General features: G+C 39.9%; 1 protein-coding gene across 3 annotated transcripts; it reads right to left on the bottom strand.

Annotated features, from left to right (window-relative positions):
* Positions 1-600: 600 nt before the first annotated feature.
* On the bottom strand, positions 601-11,401 carry ddi2 (DNA-damage inducible protein 2). 3 transcript variants are annotated; one of them, XM_044121290.1, is made up of 10 exons: positions 10,945-11,401; positions 9,141-9,270; positions 7,845-8,129; positions 7,324-7,450; positions 7,009-7,136; positions 6,478-6,606; positions 5,696-5,799; positions 5,327-5,519; positions 2,457-2,505; positions 2,048-2,187 (listed from the first exon to the last, which is right to left on the bottom strand). In XM_044121290.1, exons 1-9 carry the CDS (start codon positions 11,080-11,082, stop codon positions 2,495-2,497), a joined length of 1,245 nt encoding a protein of 414 aa, XP_043977225.1. In that variant the 5' UTR covers positions 11,083-11,401; the 3' UTR covers positions 2,048-2,187; positions 2,457-2,494. The 3 variants fall into 3 exon arrangements, with proteins under 3 accessions (XP_043977224.1, XP_043977222.1, XP_043977225.1); XM_044121289.1 differs by lacking the exon at positions 2,457-2,505 and having other exon boundaries at positions 601-2,187; positions 6,478-6,598; positions 7,073-7,136; positions 10,945-11,398; XM_044121287.1 differs by lacking the exon at positions 2,457-2,505 and having other exon boundaries at positions 601-2,187; positions 10,945-11,397.
* Positions 11,402-13,819: the final 2,418 nt, after the last annotated feature.

The following is a 13,819-nucleotide window of genomic DNA, read 5'->3' as shown; positions in this document are numbered from 1 at the left end:
AAATAAAAAAAATAAATCAATGATACCAAATTGCTTAAAAAAACAATTTGATTGATGGGCTACCCAAAACATCTGCATGCAAACACTCCTCACATATCTGTAATAGCCAAAAACAAACGACCAGTTCTCTTGTTTCCTCTTAGATTTTCTTTATGACAAACCAGGAGACAAGATTCACTGCAAAAACACTAAATCCTACCAAGTATTTTTGGTCCAGTTTCTTATTACATTTGAAATAAGATAAAACTAACTTCTAAGCAACTTTTCAGCAAAATGTAGGAGCTTTTATTCAGTAAATAGTTCCTTAATGTTGATGAAAAAGTACTGGTTTCAGTGGCAGATTGAATTATGACAAGAGATTTTTCACTTTATAAGTAGAACTAGGACTTGAGGAATTATTCACATAAAACAGGGGAGCCCAAAGTGGGTCCTGCAGGGCCGGCATCCTGCATGTTTTAGTTCTCTGCCTGGTTTAACGCACCTGGATCAAATGATGGCTTGTTAGAAGGCCTAAGAAGAACACTGACATGCTCCCTTACAACACCAGGGAGAAAACTAAAGCGTGCAGGATGCCGGCCCTACAGGACCCACTTTGGGCACCCCTGACATAAAACAAGCTCCTTCATCTTGCTAAAAAGTTACTTGTAAGCTACATCTGTCTTATTTCGAGCGTATTTAAAAATATTTGTGTTACAAAGTAGACCAAAATATACTAGACAAGATTTTGTGTTTTTGTGTTGCCTGTGGCTTTTCCAAGCTCCCTTTCAAACAGGAGACTGAAACATCTGGATCTGCAACAAGGTATAAAGAAGACAGATGCTGAGTCGGGAGGCCGGGGACTCTTGTGAGATTGCTCATGAGTCTAGGTGGGCACAGTGATGCTGCGAGCCAGAAGAGCCAGCAGAGCGATCTCTACTACGCCGTGGGCTTGCTCGAGTGCCTCCACCGCCTCTCTGGCAGAAAAACCCGCCGCCTGGATCCTGTGGATGTGCTCGGCTGGGAACTGTTCCATAAAGGGACGTGGAGAGGGTGGAACGAGGGCCGGGGACGAAGAAGGTGGAGGAGCCTGAGTGAGAAGAGGAGCAGACGAGGATGAGGTGCTTGAAACTTCCTGTGGCGGGCTAGCAGCCGCTGATGCAGGGCTGAGGAAAGCTCGCTCCATCTGAAGGGAATCCGGGGTGTTGGCGGCTTGTCCGTCTGCGACTCCTCGACCAGGCTGCCCCTCCGGTGGCTCCCTGAACTCGGGCACCGCTGCAGAACCGGGGGAAACCTCCGGCTCAGGCTGAGAACTGTCGCTAACGCAGGTCTCTTCTCTGTCCTCTGAGCTGTCGGGGCACCGTGGCGGTTCGAGCCCTTCCCCTATTTCTGCTGCGTCTTCATGCAGACGCTCAGCCTGACCTTGGAGGTCAGGGTCAGGACTCTCCGATGGTTCCTCGTCAGCAGCACAGTTAGCTTTGGCATCACTTGTTTCTGCAGCAGCTGCGTTGGCAGTAGAAGGAGCAGGCTGGGTGTTTTCTGGCGTCGGTGTGCTTGGCTCGGGGGAAGCTTTGTCCGAGTCCTGCCCATGCGGGTGGGGCGGGGAGCAGGACATGCTGCGGTTCTGCGATTGCACCAGCAGCTCGTGGAGCTCCTTCAGCGCCGCCGCTAGGGACGGGATGCTGTCGGAGCTGGAGCAGCGGTCACCGTCAGGCTGCTCCCTCTCAGCGGAGCTGGCGGGACACGCCATTTCGACAGAGTCGGCCTCTGCGGTCTCCGCCGCATCGCCTTCGCTCACCTCCTGGTCCATGGGCTGTTCGGGCAAACACTCCTCATGTGAAGAGCTCTCCACCTGGTCAGATTCAACACCGTCAGCTGGCGCCACCCCACTGGGGTCCTGGGACTCACTGGCGAATATATCTGATGTTGGACTGGGAGTGGGGGACATGTTGGATTCGCTTTGGAGAGGCAGAGGGTGGAAATGGTCACTCTGAGGTGGAGAAGCATCGTTTTCTGGGGTCAAAGGTTCAGGAAGCTGTGGGGCCTGCTGCACGGCGGCCGGCGCAGACTGGGAGCTATCCAAGGTCGGGTTCTGTGATTGACAACTAGAAGGGCTTTGAGAGGAAGAGGAGGGTATGGCAATTCGGTCTAAGGGTCTTGGTAATATAAATGGCGAGGGCTGCAGTGAGGTAGTTTGTCCATCTGCAGTGTCTAATATGGGAGAAAACAGAACTGGGAATCAGTCAGCTGGACGACGTTTCAACCACATTTATGAATGTTCAGCTCTCTCACACTAATAACTCATGAGCAATGCCACTTTTCCTACTTTTAAATATTGTAAATTCAGACTTAATACACCAATAAGTAAACATAAAAAGGTACAACAACCACACAGCAGCAAAATAACAGCAAAATAAAAAACTAAATGATTCGACAGCAATGGACTTAGCTCTGGAAATGATCTTGTGAGTTTGCAGTACCTGGTTGGTCGGGCCCTCTTCAGCTGTCTCCAAATGCATCAGTGCTCTCCTGCTCAGGGGTTAGGGGCACACACCACACACATCATGCAAAGGGACGGAGAAAGTTAGCAGTCACACACAGAGCATGCAACCAAACCAAACTGTCGGCCTTTTCACACACGTCAGATGTGAAAAGTGTCATCTGAAAACAACCTGAGCCCAGGCCGGGTTCTTCATCGGCATGTTCACAAACTCGTCAGTCAACCGCAGAACAAGACTTCCTGAATGAAGTCACTTCGGCTGAATGTTTACAATCAATTATTAAAACTTTTAATCTTATTATGTATTGTTTTACTCTGACTGAGAACAAGCTGAGCATAATTTACTGCAGTTACTTTTAAAATCTGCTGCATTTATCAGATCATAAGAAATCATTGTGTTTGATCCAATATTTTCAACCAAGGGACTTCATTCATCTACAGTTGACCATTATTTTAATGTAACAGCAGTGAAACGCTTCTTATAATTGCTAACAAATGTTTCCACTGCTGTTTTTGATCATTAATTTTTTTAAATGAACTCCATGTATCTGAGATTGGAAGGGCTCTTTGCCATCACCCCAATCTTAAGCTCTCTACACAAACTCAAGCTTGAACTGTTCTTTTTTTTCCAGACTCAGTAACATTAATATTAAGTCCAGTCAGAAGGAGAATGCTTGTAAACCTTAAAGATTAGAGTCTAAGTGTGTATTTTATCCAGTATTTATAATTCAGTCTCTGAATACAGAAAATTTACATCAAATTCAAATTAGTGCAGCCGGTTCTAGTTTCTGAAAAATCTGTGAAATTATCTCTTGTATAATTAGTCCAAATGTTTTAAGTGCATCTTCAAAATCTCAAAATGTTATAATACTCATAATTAATTTAAGTATATGCAAGTGTAACCAGGATATTTTTTTTCCATTTTTGTTAGATTCAGTTTTATTTAAAGATTTATTTTAAAACAAAATGCTCTTTTTTTTTATTTCTTTAGCACAAAAATAAACCAAACACTATTCAGTGTGTCAATGATCACGTGGTTTCAGGGTCACATGACCAGCTGCACGTCAGAGTCTTAACAGACAGCTGCTGCTTATATGGCTGCTGCTCACCAGCCAAGGTAGGAGACGCTGCTGCCGGCAGGCTTCTAGCCGTTTGGTAAGCCTGTAGCAAATGTCCATAATGCTGTCTTTCACTCATCTGCCTCTCAACCTTCAGATACGCGTTTGTGGATCAAAACTTTCTATCGATCACACGGTTTGACAAGTGGGAACTGGTGGCGAAGCTGAAGTTGGTTTCCGATTCCAGCTTCCGATTCAGGAAATGGCTAAAGGGCGATTACACCTAATTTTTCACTACCTTCCGCATCTTTAATCGACTCTAGTTTAAAAACTACAACAGCTAGACTATTCAAAGATGGACTTTTTTATTCTGCTCTAATAGCAGAATATTTAAAACCATGTTGGTGATTTGTGAAACTTTTATCTGATTTGTGAAACTTCAAAAAAGGTTATTTCACCACTTTTCTTTGAATCCAGTATTTATTATTTCAAAAATTGAAATAAGTAATATATGTTACATAAGCTTCACACCTGTGTTGTCTAAGTACTGAGGAAGACTTACTGGTGAAGATAAGATGTTTTACTCATAAGATGACAGATATTATGTAATATTTTGTAACATTTCTAACGATGCTGCATTCATTTTGTTTGTTTGAAAACCTGCACTGTTTGACTTTTCCTGGATTGTTGTCGAGCCAGTATTTGTTTGAGTTATCAGTACAAATCTGGCACTTTGTTTTTATTCTGTGCATATTATTTATTTATTTTTTTACTAGTGTGCTGAAATTGACTCAATTTAATTCTGTGAATTTCTGACCAGCTGAGTGACAGTAAAGTGAGTATTAAACATATTTCTCTCCAATTTTTGGCTCCACAACATCAAAGGCACTTGCCCTAAAAAAAAAAGCTTAAGAACGACGTGCTCCTCTAGTTTGGTGGTCAGAAGTGAAAATAATTTCATGAAGATTTTATGTTTTATACATGGAGAAGCCTTGTTGCTCACAGATCTCCAATTTTCCGAGTTGGGGAAGCACTGCTTGATTTCTTTTTGTTTATGAGCTTTGACATTCCCACTTCAGAGAGAACACAAAACGCAACGCAAGTCACCAATTACCAGACAGTTTCTGTTGATGGAAAATCGTCTCCAGCTTGTTGTTTTTGTATTCCTGCCAACGGATGTTTATATTCGGTTTGCATTTTATTAATCTGATTTAGAAAAAAAATAACCTCCTACGTCTCAGCTTGAACGGCATGTTCTTTTCAGTTTATTGAGTAGGCGGTTCCGAGTGGTTCTGTCGAGCTCCTCAGACATCCATCTGAACTGCCAACCGCAGCAGAAGCTCATACTAGACTTTCATATCTTTGCATAATAAAAACGTACTGTAAGTTGGCACTAATGCATAATTTTGGAGGGGATTTCCTCCAGATTTTGACTCGGTACAGAGAGGAAGACACCCACCATGAGCGGTACAGCTGACAGGCCCGTTACGCCAATGACGAGATGCAGAAGTTGCGTTTCACCTCATAAATGTCCGTTTCTCTGTAACCAGAAGCCTAGTTCTGATGACATTAAATCCTAATCTCATTTGGCAGCGATCTCATCTCATCTTTTTCTTGAAACACATTCAAACTGTCGAGGTGATGACATGAAGTGACTGGAAATTCAGATGAGTGCGTAAATGAGGTTGAGAGTAAGAAGCTTTAAGTGGCACATGCAAATGTAAATCTAACAGAGCTGGAAAGAAAAAAAAATATAAATAAATGAAACCAGAGCGCTGACACAGCATCTTACCACTCTCTTGTATAGATCTCTGAAGCGCCTCTGCCAGTTCTCTGTCAGCGATCTCCTCTGGACGCGCGTCCTCACGTCCTTCTGGTCCGTACGCGAGCCGGGCGCACTCCGGCAGTTCCGCCTCAGACAGGAAGCGCGTTTCGGTGCCCGTGGTGCCGATAATGAGCAGGTTCTTCTTCAGGTCGATTGAACACTACGAGGAAAAGCGGACAGAAAACATCCCTAAATTATCTCGAAAAAAACAAAAAACAAAGCCTTTCTGCATGTGCACCTTGATAAATTACAATGTCATCGGTATAACTCATCTCAGGAAATTTTATCCTATTTATTTATTTTATCATTTAAATATACTTTTTGAATACAGCTAACCTGATGTCTCTTCAGCATGTCCAGGCCTAGCAGCATATCCATCGGCTGGTCCTCCAATATGGAGAAAGAACAAGGAAGGAAGTCTCCTTCTATTTGGACCTGAGCTAGAAGGGAGAAAAAGGAGAATAAAGACTTAAAGTTTTATCACAATATTGTAAGGAAGGCATAGGATTGTGTGTCACAGTAATTATAGCCCAACAAACACAAATATTGACCTTGAAAAACTATCCAATTTAGGACACTTATGTATGACACCAGTCATGTAAAGAAGTGTTATTTGTAGCATTAAACTGCACACAGTGGCCCCGGTTAATCATATATTCAAAAATATTGTTGTTTATTAATGTTTTCATTGAACAAACAGTGGAGAAAACCGTTAAAATAACAATCCGAACCACGTGGAGAGTTTTGGGAGTTTTTAAAACATCACAAATTCATATTTATTGTGATAACAATAAATAAAATCTCTTTATCACAATAAATTATAAACAATATGATAAACCCAGTTTTCAGAAAATAAAAAATAAAAAAAATCTGCTGCTTCAGAACCAGATAATATCAGGACATTTAGTATCCAAATAGTTACATTTAGCCGAGCTCTGCTTGTTTGGATTTTAAAAATTTGATTCTGCAAGCAGAAAAAAAGCCTCTAATGGCTTCACTCTTATTAAATCACAACCAAAGGATTGTAAAATTAAAGCGAATATAAAACCATTCTAGTTGTATTTTAATATACTACATTTTAACATGTTGAAGAGTTTTATTCATATGAAGCTGTCTACCCAAATGAACTCTGCCGATGATCTTCTGAGTGCCCACTCCTTTGGCGATCCCCGCCCAGCGCCGGTCCACCAGTCGCATGATGTTGCAGCGCTCTGCACACGCCTGGCTCATGATGGTCATCTGCGCTCCTTAACATGACAAACAAAAAACGGATAAAAGGAGGACAAAAATTGACAAAACAGGACTGAAAGGCGCAATTTCGGTATCAAACATACTGTGTCGTTTTAATTCATGCTTGAATGTCAGTTTTAATGACTGTCACTAAAGTCAGATACTGATGGCTGGTCAGTTAATGTTGCTTTTTACATGTATTCGAATATGACAGAACGACAAACAGAAAGGTAAATTTAAATAGAAAACAAATCCTGATCAACTAAAAGTGACATTCCCACTAACTTCGAAGCCAAGATATTTTTGAACATGCTGAAACTAAACCACTGTTCAGCGCTCGCATGTTTTATTACCACTCCGTTTCTTGACCAACAAACTTGTAGAAACTTTATCAGGCAACAGGGTTTTATGTTCATTACCTGAGTCAACAAAAGCTTTCACAGGATGGCCATTGACTTTGCAGTTAATGTACAGCATAACCACCTGTCCAAAGCTTTCTGGGGCCTCCTCCATTGCAATTGTCATATTCTCCTCCACGTTGTGCTGCCTGGGAAAAATGGAAAGTTAAAACATGCTGGTCAAACACTGGATTTTAATGCACGGTTGAATTAGGTTAGAAATTACAAAAATCATGTTCAAATTTTGCACTTTCATTATCAGTGGAACCAGAGCTGTGTTGTATTTTGTATTGCATTGTAGTAAGTAGTTATAGTGATTTTTAAATGCTTTCCTACCTGATGTCCTCCTCAATCTTTGCCTGAGCTTCCAAATCAAACGGATCAGCGGTCAGAAGTCTGATTCGCTCTTGCTCTCTTTTGGCTCGATCCTGTTGTTGCTCCAGCAGCACTTTGGTGAAACGCTCTGAAAAAAACAAACAAACAAAAAAACAGAGGGATCAAATAACTGCTAGTTGGGAATCTGTTGATACAACACATATAAATAGTTTATGCCACCAATTTGATCTTTATGCAAAACAAGCCAGAGGAAAGGCATTTTTGAAAGTAAAAAAAACAATGAAAAATCTTGTTTGCCAAAAATTGTACATGGGAGATTGCAGACATGCTTGAAATTGCAGCAAATGGTTGTTCAAAAACGTGTTGACTTGAAGATACTACTGTTTCTCTTCTCAATTATACCCTACATAAAATAATAAAATTATATTGAAGTTTGTGTTGGTAAAACTTCAATTTTAAAAAACTCCCCAGTTATTAAGGCACTTTAAGCTTTAAGGCACTAAAAACTTTAATGTGTTCACCTAAATCTCCACTCAGCAGGGCCTCAGCAAGTGGAGGGTTTCTCTCCTTGAGCAGAGAAAGCTCGTGTGGATTGGATAATAGCATCTCTTGTAGTAAGGCGGGGTTGTCCAGGCCTTGTGGCGAAGAGCCGCGGAAGGCCATTGGCGTAGAAGGCTGTGTGGGGTGCAGCTGCGGCGGCGGTGGCTGCTGCGGAGCTTGTTGCCGCGGCTGCGGGGCAGAAAGTTGATTGGGTGAAGATGAGGTGCCAGGGACTGTGATGGATCTGAAGTCGATACGGGGCAGGCCTGATGAGAAGGAGAAAGGGAGAGAAGTTAGACTTTTCAACCATCCATCCATCGACTCCACCCAGTGGCGGTGGGGTGGAGGAGTCTAGAGCCCATCAACACTGGTCACTGAATGAAAGGCAAAGTACACGGGGCGACACAAAGACAACCACGCTCACACACATTCACACCTAAAAGAAGTTAAGGGACACCAATAAATGTAATTTCAGTTTAACTTGTTAAGAACCCTCGCATGCACTGGAAAAACAGAAAGACTGGGACTTGAACGTGGGACCTTCTCACCACCACGTAACAGAGCTTATTATCCTTCCAGGCATAAACATGCACCGAGTTAACAGCCTTCAGGGAGCGACGAGTGACAGTGAAAGGCAGAAGCTAACCTGACGCATGGGACGCGACAGCAGCAGCGACAAAAGTTTAAGGGAGGGAAATATGTAAAATCAACTTTTTGTGCTTTGTATCATGCCATAATGTTTATTCCCTAATCAAAACCATGCTTGGTATTGAAACCAATCATATGAACTACTTCTCAGACCAACGCTCCAAAGAACGGCTGTAAACGGCATAATGGAAAGGCATTGTTGAAGGCAGAGTGCCAGAAAGAGCAGAAGCTTCTTAAAGAGACAGACACCCAATTTCAAGGCAGGGAAGTCAAATGTCTGAAGTTATGCTTGATATAAACAACATTTTTTATAAGAACTGAAGGTAATATAGTTGCTTGATTATGCTAAAAATGTCACTGCATGCCTGGAAAATACCTAATACTACCTCTTTCACACTTTCAACTCGGTTTCACATTTCTAACCTGCATGTACACGTCTACAAGTTAAAAATTTCACTTGCGCAAATTTTGCCGGTCGCTTGGTTGGAGGAGGACAAGCGATTGTCACCATATTGTGAAAGTTCCAAAGGAAATAAATGGAGAGGGAGTGACGTTGCCTCCCGTGTGTCAAGCCCTAAAAGCTAATAAGCCAGACTGCTGGTCAAAGGAAATGTCAACAGACATGTTACCTGGAAAGGCTGGTTGAGTTTGTGGAGGCCTTCTGTCAGCTTGTCGAAGAACAACCACATCTCCATCCTTGACACCGTAAGTCCCCAAGGCACGGGTGGGGTCTTTTAGGGGCTGCTCTACATACGTGATCTGTTTGGAAGAAAGGTTAAGATTATTTAATTGATGGAGATCCCACTGCAGTCCAATTATGCTGCACTCACCATGCGATATTTCTTGCAAGTATTTGTTCTAGTAAATTGAATTTAAAATACTGTAAGAACTGTACAGACTGTACTTTTTGTTTTAAATAAAGTGATCATGTGAAAGCTTTTACTATTTTTAATCAAGGTTATTTTAGTCAGGGAATATACAGGTCTACGTCCATGTGCAATATGTCTAGTGCAATAGTTTACCTTAATTTAACATTCTTGTTTTCAGTATGTTTAGTAAAGATCTGTATTAATCTAAAATCAACAATAAACACAGTTATAGACACTGTTATAGTTTCGAGCAGAGAACAGAGATTAGTATCATCAGATTCACCGCTGCCTGCTTTTTCTCCTAATACACTGCATATTCTGTAACAGGTATCCAAATAACCAGGACCTCTACGTTTCTGACCCGGTTCATGGATCTTCTGGGAAACATCCCAAATTAAAAATGACAGAAGATTCTGTTAGGAATCTGGCAAAGTATCCCAGAAGACTGCTTTTCCGTCAAACTAAATCAGTTAATTTTTGTACAGTCTTAGACCAAAGAGTATACAATTATGTGTTAATGCATTCTATTTAAATTTTCTTAAATTAAAAATGTTTAGAGATCCACCAATCAGGCCTTTTGTGGTTCATACATATTCCAATGTTTTTGTTAAGTTGAAGCGATTATCACAGTATCAATTTACACATCAAATAATTTTTTCTTGTTGTTTTTCTATTTTTCCTAGTGTTTCTCACCCAACGTGAAGCTGTTGCTGAACTCTAGTGCTTCTTCAGTAAAGATTGCTGGACGCTGAGGGAAACACATTTTGTTCTTTTGGTACACAAATATGAGCACAATCTGTACCGTTAATTTTTCCTACTCAGTTGCACATTTCTTTGAATAAAAGTATGTTACTTTTAATAACTGCACAGTATTTTATATGCTCTAAATGTGTATATATCTTAGAAATAATAAACATTATTTTTCTTAAACTCAAAAGAAGACCACTGTACACATGATTCAGTGATATGTTTATAGCTAATAAATGGGATTTCTTTGATTTGACGCTTTTCATAATTATGAAATAAAACCTGACTTCAGTATTTGATCCGTCAATCTCTGTTTAGACCTGATCAAGGGAAAAATTGTCTACTTCAGACCTCCAGCCAGTCTATTGGCACAACTAAATAGTTAGTTGAGATCAAACACAAGGCCAATGAAAACACTGAACTTTCCAACTGGTTCCTAATACAAAAATAACAGCAGATTTATACAGCTGTATTTAGTGTCAAAGCTGTTAACATTTCACTGGACCTTAAGCTATAAGCTTACACTTTCTCTTTATCTTGATAAGCCAACCAGTAACATTTAGCTACTGATAACTACTTAATTTGTTCACATACAGTTTACTTTATAGGTTTGACACTAAGCTCACGCTATGGTAGATGACTCTTTATCTATAATGTTCTAATAAATGAGTGAAACATATGTCTAAAAGAATATTTGTTGTTAATAACTCATGTTTCGTAACAGCTCAAGCGCCAAATCATCAACAGTGCGATTCATGCTAGCTACGTTAGCGGCTAGCTGAGTTAGCTCCGCGGCTACATCCAGTTTGGGTCTTGCCTGGATTTCCCCAGCTGGGATTCCTGACTCCAGTTCACAAAGTGCTACAAAGTCCCTCAGCTCCAGCTCCGGGGACACGTCGAGGGCAAACGTGGTTTCTGGGCGATCCCTCGGCGCGCAGAAAACGGTGACCAGCATCGTTTTGTGGAGCGGGGGGTGGCAGAAACAGGATCACTGGACAAACCCTGTTCTTCTACAACAGAATGCGGTTAGTGTAGTTCCTTATGTCACACAGGAAAACACGATCACTTCGCGGATTTTCCGAAAAATTGAAACGTGTATGTCGGTACAAATCACATCAAAAATCGAAAGTACTGTAAAATCGAAAGTCAGGCAATGTTTGGACTCAGTTGGTGAACGCCTGATGAGACAGTTTCTCTTTTAAGAACAACAAAATATTAAGTATTGCTCAACAGTGCCACATGATTTACGGCATGTCGCACAACAGTACTTTCTTCATCTGTGGTTGTTGCAAGCATTTCACGGGAATGTGCACCGCCTACAGGAAGGAAAAGGGTAAATAATTATACTTAGCGCTTCAATATATTTTTACTCAAGTAAAAGTAAAAAGAAGACGCCCAAGAAACTACTCATGTAGAAGTTAGCAAAAGTACAATTTACATATTTTATGGGATTGCCGGGATCTTACTAACAAGGAATCCAATGAGAAATCTAAACTATAAATTGAAGCTTAATTTTCCACTTTACCCAAACTTTTATATCTTGAGATTTATGTCATTTTGAAAGAAAGTTCAAATTCTCAAAATCTGTTTAATGGTGACGATGATAACGATAAATGTTTGGCTCAAAGCTCTACCCTCACACATCATCAGTGGCAAGAAGGTTTAGATGTCTCTATAATGGAAAAAAATACCGCAGGTTTTTATTTGAATACTTTTTTATAGTTTCATCTCACTTTGGTGAGATGAAACTATTTGCTAGCTTCACTTGATATAGGGATAAATATATTTTTATTTATCACTTATTTTTGGAATGCTTTTTCTTCATGTTGTTTTGTGTTGCATAATGACAGGGCAACAATTTCTTGAATAAGCACGATCAAAAATAGATGGAATCAGACAGAAAAAATACAAGGTAATGTACAAATGTTGGTAATTTAAAGAGTAAAGATAAAAAAAATAAATAACATAATTACAAAATAAATTCAGGCAGAAGAGGCACTTTTCCAAATTATGTTTTTTCACCATAAAATTTATGAAACCAGCACTTACAGTAGAATAAATGTGTTAAAGCTGAGTAAATTACTTTCACCTAATCTCCAAATGATACAGCAGTTTCAGCAGATATGAAATAATATTAAAACAATTAAACTTTTGTAAGTCTTTTTAACATAAAGTCTAAGTGTCTGTGTCTGGTGTATTATTGGTTAAAACAGCTTGTCAAAACTGCCTGATTTTTCTGCAAGAGATAATCTCAGACATTCTGCATGTAAACAGCCAAAGAACTAAGATCTCTAAATTACTGATGCTGCGCAGGGATTATTCAAAGAAGTTACTGTTCTGGCTACAGTGGCCAGTAATTTTACTCAAATAAGACAAGTATTACTTTATTATTTAAAGCCAGGCAAGTTTATTTGTAAGTTATAGCTAATTTTATGTACAAGAGAATTCAAAATGGTTTCCATAATAAAAAAAGTCCTAAAGCAACATTTAAAAATACATATAAAGCAATATAGTACATAATGATAAATTACAGAAATGCTACAGTAAATAAAAAAGTTTTTCTTCTTGACTTAAAACAATTGAACATTTCAGCAGGTGTGATTCATTCACGGAGTTTGTTCCGCAGGTAAGGAGTACAGAAGCTGAATGATGTATAATTGTGTTTGGTTGTAACCGAGTAAGAGGAGCTTTGTACCCGGTCCTAGTTGGGTTCTAGTTGGTTCATTATAGTCCAGAGATCAGAAATATTTGGACCATTCAGATATTTTGAAACCAGCAAGAGAATTTTAAAATCTATTCTGTGACAGACAGGAGGGCAGTGTAAAAATCTTAGAACTGGAGTTATATGGTCCACTCTTAGTCTTAGTGAGGACTCGGGCAGCAGCGTTCTGAACGAACTGCAGCTTCTTGATAAATATTTTACGGATATATGTGGAAGCAGTGTTGCGGTAGTCCAGTCTACTAAAAAGCATGGAAAAAACTTTTTCTAATTCTAGCTGAGACATCAGTTCTTCCTCAATATGGTCTTTGGGTGATGGGCACAGCTGACCCAGGGGAGGGGAGATCATAACCTTGACTCTGGTTTTTGTGGTGCACTCTGTATCACTGAAACACAGGTCTTTAAATGTGCTATTAGTGATATAAATTGACAGAAATAGCTTCTCTTTGTACAAACCTTTGCAACGTTTTACGCCAAACTGACAGGTGTGCAGAAAGTGCTTTGGTCTGGTCTAACTGCCTAATATGTTGCCTTATTTATTTATTTTTTCTGAGGCTACAAAACAAATTACCTGGAGCTGAATGTAGGAATAATTAACTTTATTGCTTAAAGCTTAGTGTTGACTTTTAAACGCTCTTCTTTGGCTCCAGAAACCATAATTTGTAATAAAGACATGCAGAACCAAACACGGAGAAGCAGCATTCAGCTTCCATGCTCCATACATCTGAAGCAAACTTCCAGAAAACTGCAAAACAGCTGAAACACTGAGTTCTTTTAAATCAAAACATGTTTAGAGTTGCTTCTGACCAACATATTTGATGTGTGTTGATTATTTTAATGCTGTCACTGTAATGTAATGTCTGTTACTAGTTCCACAGTTGGTGACTGTGTGATGTGTTTATGATGTTTTATTTTTTAAATTTTCATGATGTAAAGCAGTTTGAATTGTCTTGTTTTTGAAATAAGTTATACA

The sequence above is a fragment of the Gambusia affinis genome, linkage group LG07 (genome assembly GCF_019740435.1).
Source record: "Gambusia affinis linkage group LG07, SWU_Gaff_1.0, whole genome shotgun sequence".
Taxonomy (NCBI): domain Eukaryota; kingdom Metazoa; phylum Chordata; class Actinopteri; order Cyprinodontiformes; family Poeciliidae; genus Gambusia; species Gambusia affinis.
The sequence above is the reverse complement of the archived record's forward strand: the minus strand, read 5'-3'. Positions and strand labels throughout refer to the sequence as shown.